This window comes from Argentina anserina, chromosome 1 (assembly GCF_933775445.1).
Source record: "Argentina anserina chromosome 1, drPotAnse1.1, whole genome shotgun sequence".
NCBI classification, from domain to species: domain Eukaryota; kingdom Viridiplantae; phylum Streptophyta; class Magnoliopsida; order Rosales; family Rosaceae; genus Argentina; species Argentina anserina.
In genome coordinates, this window is record NC_065872.1 from 6,536,086 (window position 1) to 6,563,930 (window position 27,845).

A 27,845-nucleotide genomic window follows, 5' to 3' on the forward strand; every position below is an offset into this window, starting at 1 on the left:
ATATCAGGTCAGTTTCCGATTTTAACGGTTCTAAAAGTTCAATGTAATATATATATTTACCTCTAAGCCTTAAACAAATAACCATATAAAATACCAACTCAAAAATGCAAATACAGAACGTCAACAACATCTCTAATACAATTACCCAATGATCAACAATTAACATACTCAATTATTTCGAAAAAAATTGTGAGAGAGAGAATGTAAACCTAGGACAATTTAGATTTTAAGAAGTAACACAATAATAGAAGAAGTGAGGCAGAAGAAGTGAGGAAGTGAGAACGTGAGGGAGTGAGGCAAAGCAAATATGTTTTTTAGTTTATATAGTGATTAGTAGAAGTCTAAGAAGTAAAGAAAAGAGAGTGATAAGGGGGTGGCGATAAAAGATATTTTTTTAGGAGTTTTTCTTATATAGTTGTGAAAACTCGGTTCTAACGGTTTCAAAATCATTTTCAAAAGTAGGAACCAGAGTCGAATCAAATCGGTTGTTTCGGTGCAGTTCTTCTAGAGTTAGTATTTTTTTTTTAAATCGAATTGAATCGATCATTTCGGTGCGGTTCCAACGGTTTTAAACGGTTCTCAGGTCTAAAGTCTCAGGCCTAATTATCACCAAGTGTCAATTGGTTACTAGGCCTTAGATAATTATGTCTCAGTCAGTCAGTGTGTGGGATGTTAATATGTTTCATGTGCAGACTTAAAAATTAGGTTATACGTGAGGGGGCGTGTTGAAAATGAGAGATCTCACATTTGTAAAGTGACAAATAAAATAAAACTTATAAGTGGATGAATAATACTCAATTGTACTGAGACATTTTGCGATTAAAATTTATATAATTGATTCATGGACCACGCTTGTCGTTGTTTAATATCAGGAACAATTCCGAGTACAAGAATATAACATGGAAGTGTTGTCCGTGGCATCGTGAAATTGCAGAGTAACATGCTTATGCTGAGGAGAAGAGGAAAGAAAACGCAAACATATATGGTGATATGCTTTGAAGAAATATGGAGTAGTAATTGAGATTCTCTCTCTCTCTTCAGCATACTATTCTTCTTCGATTCCGTCCAATGTGCTAGCTGCTGATTCTGAAACCTCTCTCTATTCCCACGAAACCAAAAAGTGAGAGTTTCCTTTAGCTGCTGCGCCTCTGCTTCTATATCAACACATCAATTCTGGTCAAGTTATTGATTTTGACTACTCTGCACAACCTAGATCGATATTGATCTCAAGATCATTGTTGCTCTATTCAATATTCAATTATGGATAACACCAGAACACGTACAGTTATTTAAAAGAAAAATTGAATAGAACAAAAGAATAATTCTTAGTTCAGTATTGATGCGAGATGTATTATTCTATACCTAAATCATCTGATCTCCATCGATTTAAACGCTATAAGAACGAAATTATGCATGGTCAAGCAGGAGCAAATAAAAACTCCGATAAAAACTCATAAGAAACCATATCATACAAACCGATAGGTAAACTAAAATTCGTACGCTACTTGCTTCCGTTACAAAAAACAATAGATCGATACATATATGTTGAGATTTTTGCTTTTGTACGTCATGGCAAAGCATCACCTATATACGTTAAACAATGATATGCATGCTCCTTGCTTCCATTATTCCATCAAAATTAGAAGTCCAACCCTGATTTAAAACATAATTTTTTTGAGAACATGGTTGTTGTGTACTAATTTATACTTTTAAAAATGGCTTGTGAGGCTATTTTTGAACCTTGATTAATGAAATTAACGAATACAAATTAGGACATTAAGCCTAAACTCATGATTACAAATATCTGAAATAATATCAAACATTTCTACAAACTTATACTCAACTAAGCACCAACTAGCAAATAATGCACTAAAAACTACTCTATTTTCTTTAAAATAGCGGTGACATATCGGAAAGATAACTCGACTACTGCGAAAGATAATTTCTAATAACATAGTTTTCCCACTATGTTGACGCCAGAAAATAGATCATGCGACACTAAATTTCACACTGCCACTAGGTAGCGGTGATCATTTGACGAAACAAGGAACTCACTAACTACCTAAATCAGACAAGACACAAAGAGTGCGCACACATGCATGAAGCCTGACTAGTCCTACACAACTCGAGTAGGAACTTATTAACATAACAATAAATCACAAACAAAACAAAACTAAACAAAGAGTGCGCACACATGCTTGAAGCCCGACTAGTCCTACACAACTCGAGTAGGAACTTATTAACATAACAATAAATCACAAACAAAACAAAACTAAAAATAGCAACATTCTTAGGTTTGGGCCCAAAAGCAAAGCCCAAACAGAAACCTTATTAATCAAGGGTGCCGGGAAACAACATGACACCGACCAAGCCCCGCTAAACCACACTGCATCCACTACTGACGGTCCACCAATTGCACCCCTCCTCACCATTCACCGGAACGCCACCATCCTAGGAGTGATATCCATACCACTCCATGGAGACGCGTCATCCTTAGCCTGCCAACACACAATCTGCTTGAATCCAAGACAAATCATGTCAGATCGATCTAATCTGAGCCGCGCTGCCACATTTTCAAAGCGTTGTGTCCCCACGATCTCACCACCACCTAGAAGCCTTCACACTTGCAACGTCAATCTCCTTTGTCTAGGCATACCGTAGTGTTTAAGCCAAACCCTGACCACCGCCGCGCCATGTCCTTTCTGCAATCCCCACTTTTTACTTTAGAGACTCGAATCATTTCATTAAGTTATGTAATTTGTTTTTATGGATAAGACCAATATTATTCCTCAGATTCCAGCCAGTATGTGTTCGATCATATGAAGACAGTGATGGGTGAGATTTAGCTCAATGAAAATAGACTGCTTCATGTATTCCATGAATGCTAATGTTTAGGCCGCAATAAATAAATATATATATATATATACAAAAGCTTACATACAATGCAATGTAAATTGTATTATATACATGATTAATCAAGGCCAACTAACCATGGACTGTCCAACTAAATTGTGGTCACTCTTATTAAGGATATTTAACTAGTTTGATCATGGATAATATCATACATCTAATCTCGTTCACACGGTCAGCAGCTGATCGTAGGATTCATGCTCAACCACCATTAGATGTAAATCTAAAGGTTGAAGACAATATAACTCATTTTAAAAAGATTCTCCTCACCCTTTGATTTACATTTAATGATAGTTGAGCATGAATTCATGGTCAGCTACTGACCGTGTGAACGAGACTGATCATACATCAGAGCATCTCCAACAATTCTTGTAAAACCAAAATTATCTCTATTTTAGACAAAAAAACACTATATTTTTACTCAAACAGCTCATGTAAATCATCATCTATTATACAGAACATGGGATAAGAGAGAATTGAAATATCTACATTTATAAATTTCTCAAAACTTGTATAATTTATTGAAAAATCTCTAAACTTTAATACTTGTCATCCTATCTCTCTCTCTCTCTTCCTAAAAAGGAAAAACATTAATAAAGTCAAATATTAATATTTTTTAATTGGAATAAATATAATATTTTTATATATTCATTAAATTATGCATAAATACATTTATTTTTGTCGAATAATATAGAAGAGTTGTTGGAGTTTGTGACTTTTTTATAGAGATTAAATCACTTTATAATAGATAATTTTTGCATGAGCTGTTGGAGATATTCTCAATCAAAATAATACAATTTCAAAACTATAAACAATAGTGTCGATTCTTCTATCATGGAAAAATGAGAAAATTATAATTCATTTGCTCCGGAGGTTGAAAAAAATCTACAAAGATGTTTAATACAATCATGATCGATTAGATAAATTAATAGCGAAGCAAATGTGACAATTCATTGTTCTTTTATATAAAAAAAATAGGTGCTCCATTTATAATAAAGAGCTAATATTCATACCTCAAAAATTGACATTTAGATATCTTCACTTAATAGACCTCTAATTTACCTTTTCTAATAACCAATTTGGTATATACACCTCCATCTTTTCCCCGCAATAACCCTCATACAATAAACTCAATGAATTCAATCATCCTTATAAAACTTTAATTATTCTTATAAAAATACCCCTCATGTGGAATCGATCTCTATGAAATCTGGTGGGTAAAAGATCTTACTGAGTCCCTAAACGCTTCTAGTCAAGTTTCATAATCAACCCATTGGTATTAATACTCCAGGAACTCAAAGAAATTATATATCAGCAGGTCAACATTTTCTTTACGATTTGCCCAATTGAAATCATAGGCATGTTTAACTATTCTTGCTCTGTTGTATATTTTAGGAGAAATGAAAAACATATTTGAGGGATTAAGAATATTACAAACTGTTTTTGATAACAAGAAATTTTAATTTGCTCAGTTGTATATTGATTTGGGTACTTTATGATAATTTAGCATTGGTTGATAAAGTCAACTAATTTGTTTTTAAATGTCTAAATACTAAATTTGGAGGTATGAATAGAAATTTTTTTCTAATATATTAACGTTTACCCGTGAATATTTTCACGAAAGTTAATTTTGATCGTAACTTTTCACTATCCAAATTTTTTTCCACAATTATCTCTTAATTTTATTTTTTTTGTTTATTTACTTTATAGCTCTTATGTTTGTATATGAAAAACTGATAACAAAAAAGTAAATTTATCAGTTTGTAATTTAGTGGTATTTTTCTACTCGTTTATAGTAATAAAGATATATTCTTATGCAGCATTGTTCTTTATGTGAATCATGCATTACTTCTTCAAGAAAACACACACAACAAAAAACAACCCAAGCAAACAAAGCATGATATAATGGAGAACCAATACCAGCCAGTCGAGAAAGGCATTCAGATTTTTCGCAATTCCCACAAATTACAAAATGTTTAAATGAGCTCAATGATATGTTATCAGTTATCTCAATGGATCGTATCTCCATTAGATTATCCTTTTCTTCTTCTAGTATGTGATCAAATTATTTAAACTAATGATGAATACAAAATTCAAGCTTCCCCAAGGAAAGAAAAAAGAAGAGAAGCGTAGATATAAAATGATAAAATAATGAGAGCCGCTCGTGGGCAATGATTGCAGGCAGAGGAGACTGAGCTGGGCATCGTCCACGTGGCGAACCACACTTGTGGGTGACAAGAGCAATGATGCTGTGTGGCCGATTTATTGTGCACCAACCAAGTGAGGGTCTTCAGTCTTTACAACCCATTTTGGATTAGGCTCAGACTTGCTCGGAACCCAACAGTATCCAAGCCTCCAATGAGACAAAACCCCACCACCACCGATCATTTTAAACAGGAAAATTAAAAATTGTTCTACACACAAACCCCTCAAATTTTACCGATAATAAATTATTATGATACGCGCCGAGGTGCCATAAACCGACCATCAATATGTAATCTGAGTCATTCAATTAATTATCAACTATTCAATTTATACTAATATTTGAGGTGTAGGTTAAGATGTAGTCGTAAAATACTATAAATGAAGAGAAATGTGACATATTGGAGAGAAGACATAATTTTAGCATAATTCGCAACGATATCAATGGTAAGGTATAAGGCTGAGAAAAGCAGTAACATCCACGAGATCAAACCATTAAACATTAAGAAATACTAATAAAAACTAACAACGTACGCGACTTACGCAATATTGGTGCATGATATATGCTCTTATATATGTAAGTCCACGTTGGTGCTAGGGATTTTCTATGTTTGAAAATGAGGCCCGAGTTCAAATGAAAACATTCATCTCAACAGATTTCAAATTATTAAATGTTTTACTTCAGACAAATAATAAGAATTCTAAAGAATGTTTTTTTTAGTACGAAAGTCAATAAGATTTAATTAAGCAAGAGTACAAAGATAACTCATTCATAAATGCCGACAATAAGAGCAATCTGGACATCCAACCCTATAAAACTACTAAGCTTACAAAATCAAAAACATACACTTACAATGAATATTATTTATAGCACCATTATTTTAGTACTTAGCAAGACTTGGAAGATTGAGGAAATGGTTGCGACCAAGCCTCCTAAACATTGTGACCGAACTTAGCTAATCCAGATTGCAAAAGGAGAAGAAGGCTTCTCCCCTACTAATTTTGCATGACATTGGGTAATAAAAATCAAGTCCGCCCAAGCCCATAACAAACAACTCACACCAGACCCAACTCGCCCATTGAAAACAACCCTAGGACCAAGTTGGACCTAAGTGCGTGGGCTTGGGCCTAATAAAACCAACAGAGGCAGAACTGGGGAGCCAGCCGGCTAGCGTCGACAACACCAACTCCACCTCCTCTTACAGAAAATCCACACGCTGGACAACCTCCACTATCATAGATCGCAACAACATTAACCTCCTATTGCCGCAAAAAAAAAAAACATTCACCAGATCTAGTCCACTAAAAACATTCGAACCAAAATCTCCTATATAGGCGTCACCGACATCCCACTGATCCCAAACGTACGACACCTTCACCAGAAGACCTAGCGTCTTCACCGCCGCCAACTTCACATCCTCTGAAGGACAAGAGCATCTAATCAGCTTCAACCCCAAATGAATCTGCATCTGACCACCCAAAAAACAAGCTGAAATCAACCAAAGCAGCTGGAGTCCTCGTTGATAAGCACCGCTGCTACTGTTGGAAAAAGGGAAAAAGAAAGAAAGTCACGCCGTCATTTCCATACCAAGGTTTGCTGCCGGAAGACAGTAGATTTGTCGAGCCGCCACCATCGAAAACAGCGAGCGTTCGTAGGGTTTCTCGAGCACAAGAGTGAGAGAGCATTTTTCAGAATTATAAAGAATGTTGTAAAGACTCATAAGGATTACTTTTTTCTACTTTGAATCTAAATATCTAATATAGATCGATAAATAAAAATTAAATTAGTGACAGATTCCGCCTATTGTCAATCATACATTAATTTCTTCTTCCGTAAACATGTATCATAAACAATAAACTGAAGTAGAAGTTTATGTTTGGTGTCTATAGAAGTACACAAATAATTGGTGTAGTGTAATAATGGTTCCATTCTCTTTGAATTTTAGGACAAATACACATTCCACGACCGACACCGACATACCTTCCTCATATGTAAGACTTATTTTGCTTTTTGGAAAATTCGTTCTACTCTTTCTCACATGTTACAAATACAAATCAATTGAAAATTTGAAATGGCTTCACCTTACTGGCTTACCATAAGTCATTCTCAATGCATGAATGTGTTATTGCCTTTAGAGGTTGAAAACATTGAAATTTTGCTATACGAAATTAGTTAGAAGTTACTATTGTGTATATGGATGCATAACTCGCGCAACTAAAACATCGAATATATCTATTGAATCACTGAGAGAATCTAAAGAGATGACAAATTTTGAGATAGTATAACATAACAATAACATACAAAATGATTGGTTCAAGTAGGATGAACAATTAAAAGATGGCCAAGCTTCCACGTTACTAAAAGAGTTAGAATCGTATCTAGTGTCCATAATTCATTATGAAGATCGTGAAAGCCAGAATTGGGAAGGAGATTGATAGATCGATGATGAGCTTGCATTTGTGGTTGGAACTTGGAAGCTTATTCAGGAGGGATCATCGTTGACCAGCCAAACGAATGAGAAACTTCCAAGATCTTAAGATTAACACAAAGCAAAGCTTAATCATAAAATCCGCCGAGGCACACATACCTCTCCCATACCATACCAACATCTAACTTCATAGTCTCTCCATTCAAAGTTTCAATCATACAAGGACAAAGGGAGTTTGGTGTTCATGCTTTGTTTGTATATATGACATGAATGAGATGAAGAAGTAGGCAGGTATAGTGTCAAATTCATAGCGTCAAATCCTTGAGAATCATGGGTTTCTAATATGATGCACTAATATGTCAAATTTGAACCAACCTGTTGTAATATATACAAACTTCAACTAATTGGAGACTGGTCTACGTTGATCCAAAATCTTGCCATAATTAAAGATAAGAGTTCTTGAAGGGACTGCTCCAATAATCGTGTCATTCAACATGACTACTCTACTACTTGTAGATACAATTTGTCGCGAGTAAGAGAAAATCTTTTATTTGTGTTGGATAGAGGAAAATAAGAAAGAATTTAATTAAGTTCTAGGAATTTAATAATAGGTGAAATTATTAAGAAAGTGTAAATTCTATAGGAAAAGAAAAGGAGAATTTGAATCCTGTTTTTCTAATTTATTTTCCATGAAAAATAAGTATATTCTTCAATTTCCAATATTTTTCATGCAATTCTAACTATTTTTAAAATTACAGGGAATAGTATCCAAACAAAAAAAATTCCCAATTCCTAGAATTTTATATTACTAGATATTGAATTCTAATAATAAAATTTCCATCAAAATAAAATTACTCCATCCAAACACAACATATGAGATTAGATCAACCCTATTAGTTAGATCGCCGCATTATGAATCAACTAGTAAATAAAAAACATATAAATTCCAAAATTATATTTACGCATTTGTTCCGGGAGAATTACTATTCTACCCTTGTGTGTGTCTTAGCCTAATAGGTTTCCTATTAGGAGATAGATTAGCATCTCCGTAATAGATTAGGACTCCGAATCCTACGGGATTGTGGTTTTGTAAATGCCTATATATAGGCCACCATATGATTCAATAATACACAATTATTTCATCCTGAAACACGTTATCACGCACTTTGCCCTAAAACCCTGAACTTTTATAGCCCTAAATTTTTATTCTCTCTCTTCTCCTTCGCCGGCCGCCGTCGATTCCAAGCTCCGGCATCTCCTCGCCGGCGCACCTCCTGCTCGCCGCCCCTGCAGCCGCCGCATCGCTACCCCCGCATCGCTGCCCCTGCAACCCCCCCGCAGCCCCGCACGCAGCCCTTCCCGCAGCCCCTGTAGCCAGCCCCTGCACGCAACCCTCCCCGCATCCCCTGCAGCCAGCCCCTGCACGCTGCCCCTGCAGCCCCACACGCAACCCTCCCCGCAGCCTCTGCAGCCAGCCCCGCAGCCCCTGCACGCAGTACCACAGGGTCTCCTCCGCATTCGCTCCGCAAAAACATCTTTTTGCCCCGCAAGTCCCCGCATCAAAGCATTCAAAATTGCTCCTCCCGCATATTCACGCAAGAGACGTGAAATTCACAAGCAAGGACTTCGCTCAAGAGAAGCTACTTCCGTATACTACAAACCTTCAAAGGTAAATTTTCATAAACGTTCCCGCTTTTGAACGTATAGATATATTATATCGGGCGCAATTAGCCTTCTTCTTGTCTAAATTCCGGCCTTTCTTATAACGCCGATGAGACTATAGAGGGATGGGTTTCCCCTCTTGGTCGATGTTTTCTGTGTGACGGTCCTGGGGGAGTCACGATTGTTTTGAAAGGGAAGTTAATCGATTTTCGTGTGGTCGCGTGAGTGCACCGCTGTTTTGGGTGCGATCATGAGTATCGCCGCTTGCATCGATTTTTCTTGTGACCATATACGTCACCCCTTCTAATTCCTATTATACTTGAATCTAATCGATTCCGTATTCGTTTTGTAGATGTCATCGCCATCTCGACCGGAATTTGGCCTTCTTGATCTAGAAGGAAAGGAATACCACCGCTGGGTTTCCGACATGGAACTCGCTTTCGAGAGCCGAGGGATCGAAGGCATGTTTTCCGACCCTCCTGCTGATTTCCCACCCATGGCTAAGACTCAGACTCTCATCTTCATGAGACGTCACATCCATGCAACTCTCAAGAGGCAATACTTGAACGTAAAAGATCCTAAAGAATTATGGGACAAACTACGCTTGCGGTACAACAACGTTCATGATAAGCTTATTCCTGACATTAGATGGGATAACATCCGTCTATTGGACTATAAGAGAGTGGATGATTTCAATCAGGATATGCTATGCTTGCAATCCGATCTTGGCACCGTTGGTGTCATCAAGACCGACCTAGATCTTCTCAATAAGACATTGGACACGTTTCCAATCAACTATGAGGTTCAACCTCATACGTACCGCACTCATGTAGAGGAAGGGAAGATCCGGTCTTTTGCCGACTTAATGGCACTATTGGCTAAGAAGGAGAGACATTCTGAGATTCTCCTCAACAACAACAATAGACCTGTTGGCACTAAAAGAATTTATACGCCACAATCAAAATATGGGAAAGCTCCTAAGCAAAAGAATCAATCAAGGAACGCTCCATATCAGCACCAAAGTAACAACTCTCGTGGTGGGAGGCAACAAGGCCGATCTCGGCCTCGGTCCAATACTTGGACCCGTGATGGTGGCGGCGCCGCACCCTCTGGGGGAGGCCGTCCCTGTCTCAAACTCCAAGGAGGCCAGGCGCCTCCTAATGCCTCCACTTCCGGTAATGGCAAGTCTCCATGCTTCAAATGTGGCTCTTTCAAGCACTTTAATCGCGATTGTCGCGCTAGCAAAGAGATGATCAAGGCTTACTCCGCCTACAAGAAGTTTCTACAACCCGAATCGAATCATGTAGATGAGGACCATGAGATCGAGACTCACCATATCTCCATGAAGCCCGAGTCCCTTGCTTCTAAGGCTAGGCCTCCGGTTGCTACCATGGATACTCCCGATTTTGATTAGTCGTTTTAGCTTCTTTAGCTTTATGATTCAAGTATTGTTATGGCCGACCGCCATTGTTATTTTCATTGACTTTGTAATAGTCTTTTGATTTTGGAATTAGAAGTTCATGTGTGATGTATTAAAGATTGGCATTCAATAAAATTTCTCAATTCTTGCTTACAAGACGATCTCTTTGAGAATTTTATTTACCCGACACTTAGCATGATGATCAACGTGTGCAACTCACATGGTTTTTAAATTGGACGCTTTTGGGTTACATGGGACCCCAATAGCAGTACATTGTGAATTTGGAACTTAAAATTTGGAAAACGAACCTCGGAACGTCGAAAAACGACGTCGTTTTGCCCTTGGCCGGACCCGAACACTGTTCCAGCGTTTCCGGCACGTTTTGCCGGCGTATTCGCCGTCTTCCGGCCATTTTCCGGCGTTTCCGGCACCGCCACCCGGTTCCTGTCGGACCTGAAGTTCTGGCCTCCATACCGGCCAGTTTTGACCGCCGCCGGTCGGTTTTCCGGCAATCGGTGCCACCGGTTTTCCAACGCGTTTTTGTGACGATTTTTTTCCGTCGTTTCTCGTCATTTTTTCCGGCATATTGCAGCAGTCCCTGCTGCCACGTTTTCCTCGTCCAAAATTCACCCGGTTTTGAGTTCTTTTGACATGGTTTTCCGGTTTGTTTTTCCTGTTTTCTCCAAGTCCGTTATATGCACTCACCGGTACTCTTTGTGTGCGTTTTTCACACCATTTTTGGATGGTTTCTACCACCCTAGTTTACTGTTTGGTATTTCACTGCTTCAATACCATGATTTCCAACTCTTTTGTTGAAGAATGTAGTACTATTGCCATGTGATACATTTGATGGGATCGACCTTTGTTCCGATTCCCATTCTTACAATATCCTACGGCGTATTGTATAGAATTGTTCCTGTGTCGCTGACTCTCTTAATTGTCATTTTGTAGATGTCCCGCGGTGAAATCGAATGTTTAGCTGATTGCGGAACCACCCACACTGTCCTACGGCACAATCAGTTGTTCACGGATCTAGTGTTTTCGACTTTTTCGATGACTACAATGATTGGCTCGAAATCCATCATTCAAGGAAGAGGCACAGCTTCTTTCATGTTGCCTAATGGTACGACTCTTAACGTCGTAGACGCTCTTGATGCGCCGAAGTCTCCCCGCACCTTGCTAAGTTTTAAGGACATACGTGCCAATGGTTTTCACCTCGATACTTATGTTGAGAATGGAGAGGAATATCTTTGTGTTACCTCTGAGAAAGCAGGCCATCGCCGCATCTTAGAGAAGATGAAGAGTCTTGGGAATGGTTTGTATCTTACTTCTATTCGGATCTTTGAATCATATGCGGTTGAACGCAACTTTTGTGATTCGGACTCTTATATGCTTTGGCATGCCCGTCTAGGGCACCCTGGACGTGATATGATGATTAGAATTCTTAAGAATTCACATGGTCATCCATTTTTCAAGTCCCGTAAGCGATTGGAGGATCACCTCATCCGTGCTCCGCACGGTGATGCCGTGCCTACCCATGCACCACATGGTGTGGCCGAGTATGCCTCACTCGGCAGCTCCACGGCTTTCATGCCGTCAGTGGCGGCATCCCCTCCTTCACAGGAGCTTGTGATGCCTCCCGTGCTTTCAAATGCCTCCATGGCAATTTCTGATGCCCATCGCTCGTTTTGCAAAGCTTGTTCTCTTGCTAAATTTCAAGGAAGTCATTCTTTTGCTAAGGCTTCAACCGAGAACATTCCATTCTTACAACGTATCCAAGGTGACATTTGTGGACCTATTCAACCAGAATGCGGACCTTTTCGATATTTTATAGTATTGGTTGATGCATCGACGTGTTGGTCACACGTCGGTTTGCTATCCACAAGGAATGCTGCATTTGCCAAGTTATTAGCTGAGATCATCAAACTTCGGGCTCACCACCCCGATTATCCTATCAAATCCATTCGTTTGGATAATGCTGGAGAATTTACCTCCAAAACTTTTGATGATTACTGCATGTCTATTGGGATCGAAGTTGAACATCTCGTTCCTCATGTTCATTCGCAGAACGGTCTAGCAGAGGCTACCATCAAGCGTATTCAGCTTGTTGCTCGGGCAATGGTTATGGGTACTAACCTGCCGGTCTCTGCGTGGGGATATGCAGTGTTGCATGCAGCGGCACTTATTCGTTTCCGACCCGCGGCTAACCAAGCGTTTAGTGCGTACCAGATGGTAACTGGTTACGAACCCAATATTTCACACTTACGCATCTTTGGTTGCGCCGTTTATGTGCCTATTACGCCTCCGCTGCGTACTAAGATGGATCCTCAGAGACGATTAGGTATCTATGTTGGCTATAATTCCCCAACGATTGTCCGCTACTTAGAACCAACCACCGGAGATCTCTTTACTGCAAGATTTGCAGATTGTCACTTTGATGATACATGCTTCCCGTCGTTAGGGGGAGATGGGAATATTATCATTCCAAATGAACGTCAGGAATTGACGTGGTGTCCCCACTATGTATCATTATGATCCCCGCACTGCTCAAAGCGAGTTAGAAGTGCAACGCATTATCGACCTCTAGAAAGTCGCGGATTCGATGCCCGACGGCTTTGTAGATATTGCTAAAGTGACGAGAATAAACATACCCGCTGCGAACGTACCGGCACGGTTGGATGTCCCGAAATACGGGCGTGGAAGACAAGCTCCTGGACCTAGCAACGTTGGCACCGCCCCTGACAGTGGGACGGAGGCACCACCGTACGCCGTGGTGTTGCCGGCGCCCCTTGTGGCGACGATGCCGAGATGGCCCGGCATGGAGCAGCTTCAACCTCGGCTCCTCAAAGAAAATGGGGGAGACCGATAAACTCTAGGGATTCAAAACCTAGAAAGAAGCGAACGACTAAGGCACAACGCGTCATCAACGATGAATCACCATCGTATGAAGTTGTCTCTAATTACAGCTATGTCCATGAATCAACTCAAGTGTTACCGTGGGACACTATGGAACCTTGTTTGATGCCAGAGAACAACGAAATCTCAGTGAACTACACAAGTGAGCAGTCGGTCCGAAACCGAGCCACTACATGCATTGATGACGTTTTCGCTTATTCCGTCGCACATGAGATCATATCTGAAGACGACGTTGAACCTCGCTCTGTAGCTGAATGCGAACGCAGAGCAGATTGGCCGAAGTGGAAGGAAGCAATCCAGGTAGAACTTGACTCATTAGCGAAGTGAGAAGTCTTCGGAAAGGTTGAATTGACTCCAAGAGATGTCAAACCTGTTGGACATAAATGGGTCTTCGTTCGTAAGCGTAATGAGATGAACGAGATCGTGCGCTATAAGGCAAGACTCGTGGCACAAGGATTCTCACAACGACCTGGTATTGACTATGAAGAGACTTATTCTCCTGTTATGGACATCATTACCTTCCGCTACCTTATTAGTCTGGTAGTGTCTGAAAGATTAAACATGCAGCTTATGGATGTGGTCACAGCTTATCTCTATGGGGATCTTGACGCAGAGATATACATGAAAGCTCCAGAGGGACTACCTTTACCTCCATCAAGTGCCTCCAGACCACGGAGTGCTCATGCAGTCAGATTACGTCGTTCATTGTACGGGTTAAAGCAATTCGGAAGAATGTGGTACAATCGGTTGCATCAATACTTGGTGAGAAGGGGTTACAAGAATGATGAACTATGCCCATGCGTGTTCATACGAAAGAAAAATTCCGGATTCGTCATCGTTGCGGTCTACGTTGATGACATGAACATAATCGGTACTCTTGATGAGATTGAAGAGACCGTGTCTTATTTGAAATCGGAATTTGAGATGAAAGACCTAGGGAGGACGAAATTCTGTCTCGGCCTTGAGCTTGTGCATAGGGCCGACGGCATCTTAGTGCATCAGTCAAATTACACGCAGAAGATGCTTCGACGTTTCAATATGGATCTATGCAGTCCATTGTCTACTCCCATGGTCGTCCGAAGTCTAGATATCAAGAAGGATCCTTTCCGTCCTAAAGAGGATGATGAAGAAGTTCTTGGTCTTGAAGTTCCATACCTTAGTGCAATTGGGGCACTATTGTATCTTGCTCAATGCACTAGACCGGACATATCTTTCGCAGTGAACTTATTAGCTAGATTTAGCTCCGCGCCTACGCTACGTCATTGGAATGGAATCAAGCATTTGTTTCGATACTTGAAAGGTTCCCTTGACATGGGATTGTTCTACCCCTTTTGCAGAGAGAACACCGCCACGGTATCTCCCTACACCACCGCCGTCGCCGACCCCGGCCTTGCCGCCGTACGCCGCAGCGACGCCGCCGGCCGCCATGGCGTGGAGACCGTGCGCGGTGCCGAGAGCAGCAACCGGTCCCGTGCAGCTCTTTCCCCCAATGCAAAGACTCCAAACAACTTGTTAGTTGGTTATACCGACGCATGGTACCTCTCTGACCCTCACAAGACTCGTTCTCAAACCGGTTATGTGTTTACCATTGGGAATACGGCGATATCTTGGAGATCCACTAAGCAAACTCTTGTTGCTACTTCTTCGAATCACGCGGAGATCATCGCTCTCCATGAAGCAGTTAAAGAATGTGTTTGGCTACGATCACTTGTTCGTCATATTCGTGATTCTTGTGGATTAGTCTCTACAACTGATCAACCTACGTGCATTTATGAAGATAATGCTGCTTGCATAGAGCAGACAAAGTTAGGTTTTATCAAGGGAGACAACACCAAGCATATTTCGCATAAGTTCTTCTACAACGTTCAACAACAGAAGTTCTTGAATGTTCAGATCAATCAAGTGAGTTCAGAATCCAATGTTGCGGATTTGTTCGCCAAGTCTTTGCATACTACTTTTGTGAAACATGTGAAGAGCATTGGTATGCGTCGTTTATCGGAACACTAGAGTTTGGTAGACTTCAGGGGGAGTCTACATCACATGTTAAGATCATTAAGTAGTTGGTGCGTTGTGCTCTTTTTCCATTCGATCAAGCTTTTGTTTTACCTGAGAGGTTTTTGTTTTACTTGACAAGGTTTTTACCTAGGCAACGTTATGCGCCATGCAACCTAGGCATGCGACACAAGGGGGAGTGTTCCGGGAGAATTACTATTTTACCCTTGTGTGTGTCTTAGCCTAATAGGTTTCCCATTAGGAGATAGATTAGCATTTCCGTAATAGATTAGGACTCCGAATCCTACGAGATTGTGGTTTTGTAAATGCTTATATATAGGCCACCATATCATTCAATAATACATAATTATTTCATCCTGAAACAGCTTTTAAATTATTGATTAATTTTCCATTATTGTAACGTCATCCAATAATCGATTAAACAAACTTGTTAGTATGATGATTTTATTAGCAATGCATTCACTTAGCTAAAATGAGTTTCATCAGGAATATGGGAGTAAATGAATGAGAGACGAAATGGAACAAATAGAGAGATTTTTATTTCTGTTAAGTTGTTTGCATTCCATAGGAAACTAATTCCCATTTGATTATTAAAACAACCCTGAAAAAATTATAACCACATATTTCAGTCTCTCTCATTGCAGACTATTGTATATTAGGTAGTGCAACCCACACTTACTACAATTTCTTTGTGTGCGTGTAAGTAAACGCCCAAATCTCCAATCTCGAAAAAAATTCCTCACATTTGAATAAGAGGGAGCTTATTCTATGCACCGTTGTGGTGTAGCCACTTGCAGAAACTAACGGTGCGTGCATGACACCTCTGTTTTGCCTGATATTAACTCAACAACCACGCTCTTGTGTTCTTCATGTTCTTCTGAAGGAAGTCTCCTCAGTTCTTTCACTTTCTAGAAAATCACAACCCATAAACTATAGATGAAAACCTAATAACTAGATTCACGAATCAACACAAGAAAAATTGATTTGAGGTTTCTTGTTAACACCAAAGTACCAAACATACTCAATTTCAGATTCAGACCTACTTTAATACCAATCTAAAATCAAAGAAGCAACTTTGGATTGAAATCATCTGTATGGAAGCAACTGATGATGCTTATACATGAAAGGTAATGCTACCATAGAATCATGGTCGCCGGAAAATGGAAGCACCCCCTACTTTGGCTATCGAACTTTTGACTTTTGATTCTCTTTCCCTTCCCCAGTTGATCAATGGACTCATACCAAGATTAGACAGTCCTCTATGTGCGTCGGACGGTAGACGTGCGAAAGTCACAACGTCGTCAGACGACGACAGGAGATGAAGCGACCTTGTAATCTACTCGCTGAACTCACAGTCATTTAACGAGTATAAACGCCTATTTCAAAGAGTTATTCCTCGTGTTCAAATGAACGGTCAAAATTAATCGGTGTGGATGCTCGCAGTTGTATGGAATCCGTTTTCCACGTATTCCCGTTAAGTAAACATCGTGCCCTGACATAATTGTTATATTTATGTATAATTATTATGTCAGAAAATGAAATTGGACCCAGGAGATTGATGGTGATGATTGTGCAAACCAAGGGATCGGGTACCCAGCTCAACTCAATCATTGCTCACACTCTCGGATTTGGCTACTAAAACGTGGCCGCACGATGATCCAAGAATTCACAGAACACTGTCAGCCAAATGATGATGGGGCTCTCTCAACTTTCAACCTAGCTCTTTGACTACCACTACTTCTCCTTCTTCCAGCTACAGAAAGGAGTTAGATTTCTGCTTTGCTGCAAAATTTGAAGCCTCTCATGCATGTCTGCTCTCAGTGCTATGGACTACATACTAATCGTCATCGATAGCATTCATTTGAAGGACCATACTGTGATACTAAAATATATGAAGTCAATTTCAGTTTTGCATGGCTGACCCAAGTGACCACTGACCGCTTCAGTATTTAAGAACGAGTAATGGTTAGTAAGCTATCTACACCATTTCAAATTGATCTACTTACTGATGATGGTTGCATGTTGCACGTATTGAATGAGTAGCAGCACGCTTGCACATATTGAATCAAGAATGATTACGGGAAATTGATGAGGAGGTGGGCGGATGAGTAAGATTGTTGCTTGAACTGAGAACATATGGTCAAAGACGTGCATAAAAAAAAAAAGAGTTTATGGATAAATAAAGAAGTAAAAAAGTGAAATATAAAAGAATTTTCGTAATAGAAACCAAAAATTCTATTTTATTGATGTGGGTATATCACATTAGCTGACACGGTGGTCCTTAGATGGTTCAATATTTTTTGGTGGTCCATTTAACATTACTCTAAATATAATAAATTAGTTGCAAATATCAAATGTAACCATAGAAAAATGTCATAGTCTCATAGAATTACATGTTTGTAATTTGCACACGTTGCATAAAGGACACTAGCAATCATCACTTACTATGTGTGTGTGCGCATTTGAAGTGATTAAAGTCATAGAATGAAGTTATATGCATATATGTTTTTTTATTTATATTCTGATTTTAATTTTTACATTCTTGTTCTTGAATTATATAATCTTATTTTGAAATAATATACGGTGAAAGAGACTTCATTTATTTTCAAACACGTTTTTGTTGACAAAGCCAGTTTGCTTTATTATAGTATAGATAAGTTCTCTCATTTACAAACACCATGATACACACATTATCATTTGTGATAAAGAAATTACAACATTCCTAAACACCATGATTCAACACAGTAACTCCAGTTCCATCCAATCCATACTATCCCCAACATCGACACATCTGCAAATATTACCAGCCTGCCAAATGAAAGCCTAAAAGAAAAGCAAGGAAAGCTTTGTACATATGGGGAAGCCAGAAATGTATTGCAGGTGAAGAAGCACTATATATATGTTCATAATGTTCCACACGAGTGGAGGCCTTGAGCATCATATAATCAAGGCAGTACCTGCAAAGCAAGAGAAGCAACGAAAGTAAAAAAAAACTGAAAAAAAGGAATGACGATATATAAGCTAGTGGGGGAAGGAGGGGCTTCATGCTAGCTCTAATCATGGATTTAAAACCCTCTAAAACCATGATTACAAGAAACCAAAAGCTTCTGGTAAAGTAGCTTAGAAGGCCAACATTGCAGCACAAAAGAAAAGGTCAATTGATCAAGCCCGGCCTTTCGACTAGTTGTGAGGAAAGAAACCGATCAGGACTGCAGGGGGGGTACCCCCAAGCTTTTGCTTTCCGCTGTATATGAAGCAACCGACAGATGTCCCCTCTATAATTTGATGATCAGGGTTCATGCACAAACTGAATGAGTATATCTTTAGGGCCGAGCCAACATTAATCTCACTTTATCATGCATAATCATAGTTTAAACACAAGAAGTGAAAGGTTTAAGCCTTTAAGGTCTCCTATGATGACATTATGGCCAGCATTACAGAAGAAGTGACACTACTTTGTGGAAGAAGACAATCGATTGGCCGAGAATCTCGGCCTTTTGAGGAAGATTTAACAGAGCTTTCCCCTTGTCAACTGCATAGATGGGAAGACTAATAATTACCGACAACTAGACCCGAGAGGATTTAGAGGGTATTAGAGTCCAGAGAGGATCCAGGTTTAGTTTAGTGTTATCTTACTTCAGGATAAGTCATCTATCTTATTCGAAAACCTAATGTACGTGGAGATAAAGCCAAAGCATCAGACTGTTGCATGTTTCCTCTGATTCATACAAAATCCAAATCCTCTTTTGTCCTGCTTCAGATGACAGATGCGATTGGTATAAGTTGATCTAACCCTGCAAGTTGAACTCCAGAAATGTTAGTTCGACTTCATAACAGTACTCTATAAACGTTAAGAAACTTCTGTAACATAAGGATCATCAGAAAATGGCTAACATAAATTCCTAGTGGTTAGAATTTGTAGGCTTTGCTATATTTTTTGAACACAACCGAACTATCCCTATCAACATTGTGCTTAGAGGATATGCCTATAAGAACATCTATTGTATTATGTAGTGCAAGAAGTCAAGAACAGGTGTGATCGATCACATGAATATCATGGTCCATAAAGTTTCTTGCCACCTTCCCACCTTGAATAGAATTGGAATACGAAAGCTACGATATAACCTTCTCTTTTCTTGATTAGTGGCCAACCTCATGAAGTCATGATCGTCGTTCGTGTTGAGATTTCGGGGTTTAGGATAAATGCAGACTCCAACTGGCACCAGCTAAAATCTTCTACAGCAACTTTTGTAGTACCTTTGATGGCTGAATCCTACTGGCACCAAAAGAAGCAGGCTATATATATATATATATATATATATATATATGTACAAGTGTATAACCCTTTCAAGATCGAATTTTAAAGGAAACAGATGAAATATTAGATATACTTGCTATAGTTGCGTTACTGACTTACTAGTATTATATGATATGAACTTTGAACTACTAGAAATAAAAACAGAATTGGTTACTGATTAGCAAAAATATAAACCATTGTTCATGCTCATCTTCTTCTGATGCAAAGAATCCGTCGGATAGCTTTGACAAGTTGGAGGGCCATGTTTTCAGGCCATCATGTCGATCACTTTTAAGCCATACACAGCACTCGGTGTCTTTCTTCTTCCTTTGTTCTTCATAACCAGACCTCGAGCCATGCTAGAAGGAAAAAGAGTATGGTCTTATAAGAGGGGGACCATGAAAAAAATGAGTGCATGAGAAATGATATAGCAAGCAGACAATGACTCAATGAGACAATGCAGTCATTTTATAGTAACTAAAGCCTACTATTACTACTAAAATTCTTCCCACGTTGAATATGTAAAGATAGAGCATATATACTCAACAGAAGTTGATTTCAGTGGCACAATGGGATGATGTCCAGCAGTGCGACAGTGAAGAAGTACTCTTTGCTTTTTCTGGTTACACCAATTCAGAAGGATGAAGGATCTATCCTAAGAAGGATGCACCAATTCTAAAGGATCAAGCCATTTGGGACTCTTAACATAGAAGACGAGAAATTTTGGAGCAACACAGTTCTAACTTCTGAGTTATCCTTATTCCGGAAAACTGAAATTTGTCATTCTCCAGAGTAGCAGGTCTTTTACAGGGAACTGACATGCCAAACTCAAAATGGCCAAGAAAACGATCCTTTGATTCTTGGTTTTATTTCACTCTTCATATTAAGTATCCATTGTCGTCCAGCGGTTAGGATATCTGGCTTTCACCCAGGAGACCCGGGTTCGATTCCCGGCAATGGAACTTTTTACAATCTCTTTTCTCTTTTATTTTGGTGACCAACAGCAATCTCATGTCATAATCAAAGTTATGGCCAATCATAGAATAATCAGATAAAGATGCACCACAAAATTTACTTGGTTGATTAAAAAGACCCAGCTATTAATTGGATAGTGTTTGGGATACCAGGAAATGGCAATTACACACTGCTTCTTCAGCACCAAAATATACTTCAAGGTTGTCTTGGCCTACTGAAACTTCTACTCGGTTTCTATCATTTACCAAACAACCGAGCCCATTTGGAGCACCATATCTCAACTCCCAGGAACATTGGTTATAGAATCCGTCATAATCCCGAAAATCTAATTGATAGACAACAAAAACTAACAAGTCCAACCTTTTCACATTATAGCTAAACTAACTATTAAGGGTGGAGAGCATGCCCCCACCGGCAGTAGGAACCACCACTTCCCAGCCAGGGCCCTTCAGCGGAGCTGCAGCAGCAGCATCAGTAGGAGTCCCGATGAGATCACTGCGATCCAAGACCTTCTCCAGTTCTTCATCGGTGATATCTGTTTGTACCATCTTGTCTTCAGCAGACTCTTCATCTCGGAGAAGTGCCATGAGATCCTCTTCCTGCAGGAGAGCAGGGTATAGCATACAAACCACACTATGACAAAATCACATGATACAGCCTAGCAGGCAAACTAAAACAGAAGTGAATGAAGTTATACCTCCAAGATTTCCTCAGGCTTGGCTCTTTCCTGATGGAATTTTCCTTTTCCAATGACTACATGTTCAAGCTTCAACTTGCTAAAAGCTCTTTTCAACATACGACCCTGTTAACACATTATCCTTAAAAAAGTAAGCAACACCAGAAAAATTTGAACAATGTTGTAGGTGACATTGATATTCACAGGCTAAAAGCTCCATAAACCCAACCTCTACAGATTGTGCTGTTGCCAACCGGTAAACATGAACAGGCTTGGTTTGCCCAATCCTGTGGCATCTATCCATGGCTTGCAGATCCATTTGAGGGTTCTGGTATGCACAAGCAGTACAACAAATCACTTTAACTCTTCATCAAGCTGTATTCAATAAAAAAATTTAATAACTGAGATTGAAAAAAAAATTACCCAATCACTGTCATACAGTATACAGGTATCAGCTGCAGTAAGGTTGATACCTAGTCCACCAGCTCTTGTGCTCAGAAGAAATATTCTACAAGTGTTATCTAAATCATTGAAAGAGGCAATCTGCAGAGAGATTTTACTTTTATCAATTAAATATAGATGGTTATATGAGTAAGTAATGGACAGAGATAGAGCACAAGCTCAAATGAACTAGACTACAAAAAGCAGTCACCCAAGGGGTATACCCTCAATCAACCAACTGTACACTCATCCTAACCAATGATCAGAAGTCAAGAACTAGAGTGTCAGTCTTTCTATATCACATGTACATGGTCTAGATACTGAACAATATCATCACAAAACAAAAAAGAAGAGCAAGGTGATCTGTACTTCTATTTTTGATACATAACAATCTGAACTTTCATGTCGCCAAAATCATGAGAAGGACAAGGATCTGAATTAAGAAGATTTCCAATGAACAATTCAAGAGTCTTAATTGAAACCATCACAAACCTGTCTCCTCCGGTCATCTAGTTTCACATTGCCATCAATTCTACAAACATCAAATCCTTTTTCGCTAAAATAGTAATCCATTATATCCAAAATCTTAGTCCACTGTGAGAATATCAGGACCTGATTTAAATGCAAAGGAAGCTAATTAGACAACACTATAATACTATATATATATAAAATACATGAGAAAAACACATTACTTCAGGTTGTAAAAAATTTAATTATGAAGATACCAAGCACATAGAAACACACGGAATGGTCGCATACCTTGTGTTTGCAAGCAAGCAGCCGCTTCAAAAGTCGTTCAAGTAAGTTAAATTTCCCACATTGCTCAACTATCTGGTCAACAGGGGGGTAGAAATCTGACAAGAAAACACAAATGCTTAAGCGTCCATTTCAGCTTGAAAAAGGATCATAAAAAAATTCCTAAACTTTAAGTTATAATGACATACATGATCCATCAAATGCTGACTCTAGAAGATCAGGATGATTGCAGTTCTTCCGAAGTTGGATCATCAGATTGTTAAGCTTCCCTTTCAGGCCATTTACTGCAAGTTTAATAAATTTGCACAGTTAAAAACAACCAACCAATTTTTATCATAGATACTTGACCATTATATTACACAACAATCAGATTCAAAGATGAGACTAATTGAATCATGAAATGCTTATACCCCAACTGCAATCTTTGACATGTTGAGATTATACATTTCACATTAAGAATTAAGACCTAGCCTATGTGTTTATAAGGATTTAGGTCATTCATTCCATTGCCAATTGGTTTTGACCATGAACCCCATATCACTTTATCATGGTATCAGAATGAGTTACCCACGTCCTCGTTTGAAGCCCAAATGGTCACATGGACTCCACTTCACCCAAAATATTGTCCAAGTATATGGCTTAAAAAATTCGCCACACGTGAGGGAGCGTGTTGAAATTATACATCCCACATTGAGAATTGAGACATAGTCTGTGTGTTTATAATTTGGATCACTCAATCTATTGTCAATTGGTTTTAGATATAAACTTTAGATCACTTTATCATGACCCAACACCTAAGATCATTTAATGAAACTATAAAAGACAATACATAATGGCAATCCCGTTCACACGGTCAATAGCAAACCATGAAATTCATGCTCAACCATCCTTGGATGTAAATCCAAGGATTGATATCAAAATAACTCAAAATATTAAAAAGATTCTCATCACCCTTGGATTTACATTCAATGGTGGTTGAGCATGATTTCACGGTCAGCTACTGACTGTGTGAACGAGACTGTACATAATGGAGATACCATACCATACTTAGAACTGCGTTCTTCTAAACAATCTAATGAGTGTCCAATGAAAAACATTCAAGGTCATATGATATGCTATACTGTCTCAATTAGAATTTGGTAAAGGTACAGGCAATGATTGGAAAACAAAATGTGCAGTAGGCTACATCAAACAATTTTGAGAAAAAGCAGAATGCAATTAAGATTTTATTTTTGTTACCAACACACATTGCAATATGGCATTTTTAGTAATGTCTCATACCATGGCTTCCCTTTTCAAGAATTAGATGTTTCTCCAGTGTCTTATTGATCAGATGATCCTGAAACTTCTTTTGATGCTCTGTCATGGTTGCATATAATATGATTTCCTTCTTTCTTGGAAGCATCAGCTCAACATCTATCTTTATTCTTCGGAGAAGAAAGGGACGCAATATGGCATGGAGCTTTGGTAGCACCTGCAGACAAATGACATACCCAACACATCAGTCAGGTTAAAAATGCTCTAGATAAGGGAAACCACAATGCTATCAAAGATGCATACTTGAGCCCTTCTCTTCTCTTCTAATTCTTCCTTCATGGCTTCATCCTGACACTTTCCTTCTAGGTCAAACCTGACAACATAATTGATGACAAATTATTTAATATGGTCAACATAAGCTGCCACAATTCTCGTCTAAACCACCCACTAGATTGAGGCATTGAGCCGTGCAATGATATATATTCTAACATTTTTCTCACCAAACATACCTTGGACTAAGGTACTAGCCAAAAATGTTTCAAGACCGCTACTACTCGTCAGTTAGACATTGTTCGGGTGACTTCACACTAAGAGTGAAAATTGCCGTACAATTAACAACCTTTAATATATTTGTACTTCCATAGTCATAAAACCATAAGCCGGAAAAAAAAGTGCTTTATACTTTGTTGTTGGAGTTAATATATGTAAGATTTCCATACCTTTACAATTGGAAAAGTTCAACATACTAGTAACCTAATAGCGGCTTCTTAAAACAGTCTAATACACACTCGCGTAAGTTATATAATTGACAGTTTCTGGGGATCAAGAACTTCTGAACCAGACTATTAGTGGTACGTGTACAGATGAATAACTATGTACATCAATCAAACGAGTTAAAACAAACAAAATTAACGGCATACTTACCATGACTCAAATTCTTCATGGGATGAGAATATATCTGGCAAAATAAAGTTCAACAATGACCAAAGCTCTGCCAAATTATTCTGCAGTGGTGTTCCAGTCAACAGAATCTTATTCTCTATAGGTAAGTACTTCAACTGCTTCACTAATTTGCACTTGGAGTTTTTTAGTCGGTGTCCCTTCAATAAACAAATGCAAGACAGGTTACAGTGTTAAACCATGATATAGTCACATTTTATAAAAGGAAAACAAAACTACTCACTTCATCAACCACAAGATATTTCCAGGTGTACTGTTTTAAACACTTTCTTGCATCAGCCAACGCCACTTCATATGAAGTAACAATTATTGGGAAATCAGGGCCAATTGATATGGGCATGTGCTTCCTTCTTATCTCATCCCTTTCTTTCTTGTTACCATGATAAATTACAGCCTTCATGGAAGGTGTAAACCTGATGAGATAAGAAGGTAGGAAAAAGAAAAACAGAGCTGGCAGATCAGATTATTAAACAAATGTAAGACACATTAACCAGAACGGATCAGTTTAAAGAAAAATTTACCTTGAAAATTCATTAATCCAGTTGGAAAGAGTAGAAAGAGGTGCGATCACCAAGTAGGGCCCATGCAATCCCATAGATTTTAAATGAGAAAGAAAACCTATGGTTTGGATAGTCTTTCCAAGTCCCATTTGGTCTGCAAGGATCCCATTGAGCCCATTTTGCCATAAAGAGATCAACCACTTTACACCTTTGAGTTGATAAGACTTCAGTTTTCCACCAGTCAGTAGAGGTACAAGTTCCTTTTGCTGTTTCTCAAGTCTTTCCTCCTCGGTTAGGTTTGCATCTTCGATTTTCTCACCCTCTTTAGATCTTGTAAGCATAGCTGCAACTGCCCTCTTGGCCTTTGTCTGGAAATTTTTTCAAATAAAATGTATTACCCAAGACACAAAAATCAGTTTGAGGAAAACAAAACTCCCAAATATCACTTCAGAATATTAAATAAAGATAGTCACATTTCTTTACTGCAATGGAAAGGTGAAACATGAACAAAATTGATTATTCACTAGATGTCGCAAGTTGCACACAGAAACTCATTATGTAAATATAAGAGCAATCAGGCCACAGTCATTCTTAATCAATGGACATTCATCAAACTTCCAATTTCTTATGAGTAGCAGAACCAGCTTGAAAACATGTTCTACAACTATAATAACACAAGACCCTACCTGTACAAGAATATCCATATAATTGCAATCTATCAATCCACAATCAATAAAGCAAGATATCTCCCCCAATCTAAGTAAAGCAAAAACTTCTTACATTATTGTAAGTTGCAGCCTTTCTTTTCGAACCACGGCCTCTCTTTTTCTCAACAGGTTCGCTTGGCTGCTGCTGCTCGGGAACATCCTAACACCACATCCCATCACAAAAACACCATCAACTAAAAAACAAAGAACCAGTCACCCATTTCAGAGAAGAAAGTATACGATACTTACAAGAGTAATGTCATCCATTTTCTCCAGCAAAAAGTCTGAGTAAAGCTGAGTCTTGGTTAGCAACTCCTCCAACTTGCTAAACTGAGTCTCATTCAAGTCAGCCGCCTCCTTCTGTGGCTCTGCCTCCTCTTCCTTAACCCGAGCTTCGAGCAGCTCCCCCTCCTCCTTCACTAATTTCACATCAGTCTCGCCGCACACGTCCTTCATCATCATAAACAAATGCAAACAATTTCAACACTTCAACACAAAATTAAGCCAAAGAATTCAAATTTATTAACCAAAACCCCTCATAAACCCTAAACCGAGCCTCTCGAATTAACCCAAACTTCAAATTCAAAGCAAAGAGAAAGCGAACCTCTTCCTCGAGAACCGAAGTCGGAGACTCCGCCGCCGGCTCCGTCTTCGTAGCCATTTCAAAAACCTAGAAATTCAAAAACAGAAAATGAAGCACATAAAACACCAAATCAAACAGCAAAAACACGCCAGTACATGAAACTAGGGTTTGAAAACTTCAAAAGCCCTAAGAAATCTGGATTCAAACAGACTCCAATTTCACAATACAAAAATTAATATATTTAAAAAAAGAATCAAAAGAATACGAACCATAGCAGGAGCCGTAAGAACTCCGGGGGTTTATAGCCGGAGAAAAATCGAAGAGAGACGAATGGGCTCGAAGAAGAAGAAGAAGAAGAAGAAGAAGAGTTTGAGATTGTAAGAGAGTGAAGAAAGCCGTAGTGGCAGAATAGTAACCAGTGAGATTATTAAAGGAAGCGCCAGAATTAATTAATGGAAAAATGTGTGGGCGGGAAATGGGGTGTTTTGAAAGTGCCCTTGGGAAGTCTGAAAATTACCAAGGGCGCCATTTCGTCTGCCTAGTCTAGAAATGGAATTTGTTGCATTTGGATTCACGATTTTAAGGGGGAGCCAGCCAGCCAGGCACGCTTTGTCTGCCAAAATCTGTCATTATGGTTTTTCATTAATTAAATCCAGGATTTTATATAAATCTTGTCACTTCATTGGATGTTTGATTGAGGTGACCAATAAGAGGAATTGTGCGTGCTACATTTTTCAAATTTCAAATTGTCGTAATAATTAGGACCCGACAATATCTATATATTAGATAGTTCGTTTCTTTGTGGGGGGTGTTGGGTTCTCCGATGTGATAAGATTGGTGATGACAGTGGTAGTAGGCGACTATAGCAAATTAGCAATGAGATGGTTGATCCCATCTCTTTTCTCTTTTCCCTTTTCCATTCTCTTTCAGACGAAGGTCGTGGGGTGAGGATTTCTAATTCTGCCTTTAAGTTATTTCTCGTCTGGGTTTAGCTTTTATATAAATATGTTTGGCGGTAAAGGTTGAGAGTTTTCGATCGGAAGATGTAGCAACCGGAACCGTTGGGTTTGTTGGTCGCAAAACTGCTCTGATTTGGGGCGATGGCAACAACATCATGTCCGGTGATGATGGCGGTGTCGGT

At 39.0% G+C, this 27,845-nt stretch overlaps 2 protein-coding genes and 1 non-coding gene across 3 annotated transcripts in view; 1 reads left to right on the plus strand and 2 right to left on the minus strand.

Moving 5' to 3' along the window:
* LOC126797329 (cytochrome P450 90B1) overlaps window positions 1-27,845 on the minus strand; it is a 72,876-nt gene that overhangs the window by 6,168 nt on the left and 38,863 nt on the right. The gene's annotated exons all lie outside the window — the stretch shown is intronic.
* Window positions 20,740-20,811, plus strand: TRNAE-UUC (transfer RNA glutamic acid (anticodon UUC)). The gene has a single exon. It is a non-coding gene; the product is annotated as a tRNA-Glu (tRNA).
* Window positions 20,910-27,052, minus strand: LOC126797297 (ATP-dependent DNA helicase DDM1). Its single transcript, XM_050523947.1, has 16 exons — window positions 26,974-27,052; window positions 26,726-26,791; window positions 26,371-26,571; window positions 26,195-26,281; window positions 25,436-25,782; window positions 25,138-25,327; window positions 24,879-25,054; window positions 24,258-24,327; window positions 23,979-24,171; window positions 22,886-22,981; window positions 22,701-22,795; window positions 22,434-22,553; window positions 21,924-22,043; window positions 21,730-21,828; window positions 21,522-21,626; window positions 20,910-21,423 (listed from the first exon to the last, which is right to left on the minus strand). The coding sequence occupies exons 1-16, from the start codon at window positions 26,974-26,976 to the stop codon at window positions 21,205-21,207; spliced, it is 2,187 nt and encodes a 728-aa protein (XP_050379904.1). The 5' UTR covers window positions 26,977-27,052; the 3' UTR covers window positions 20,910-21,204.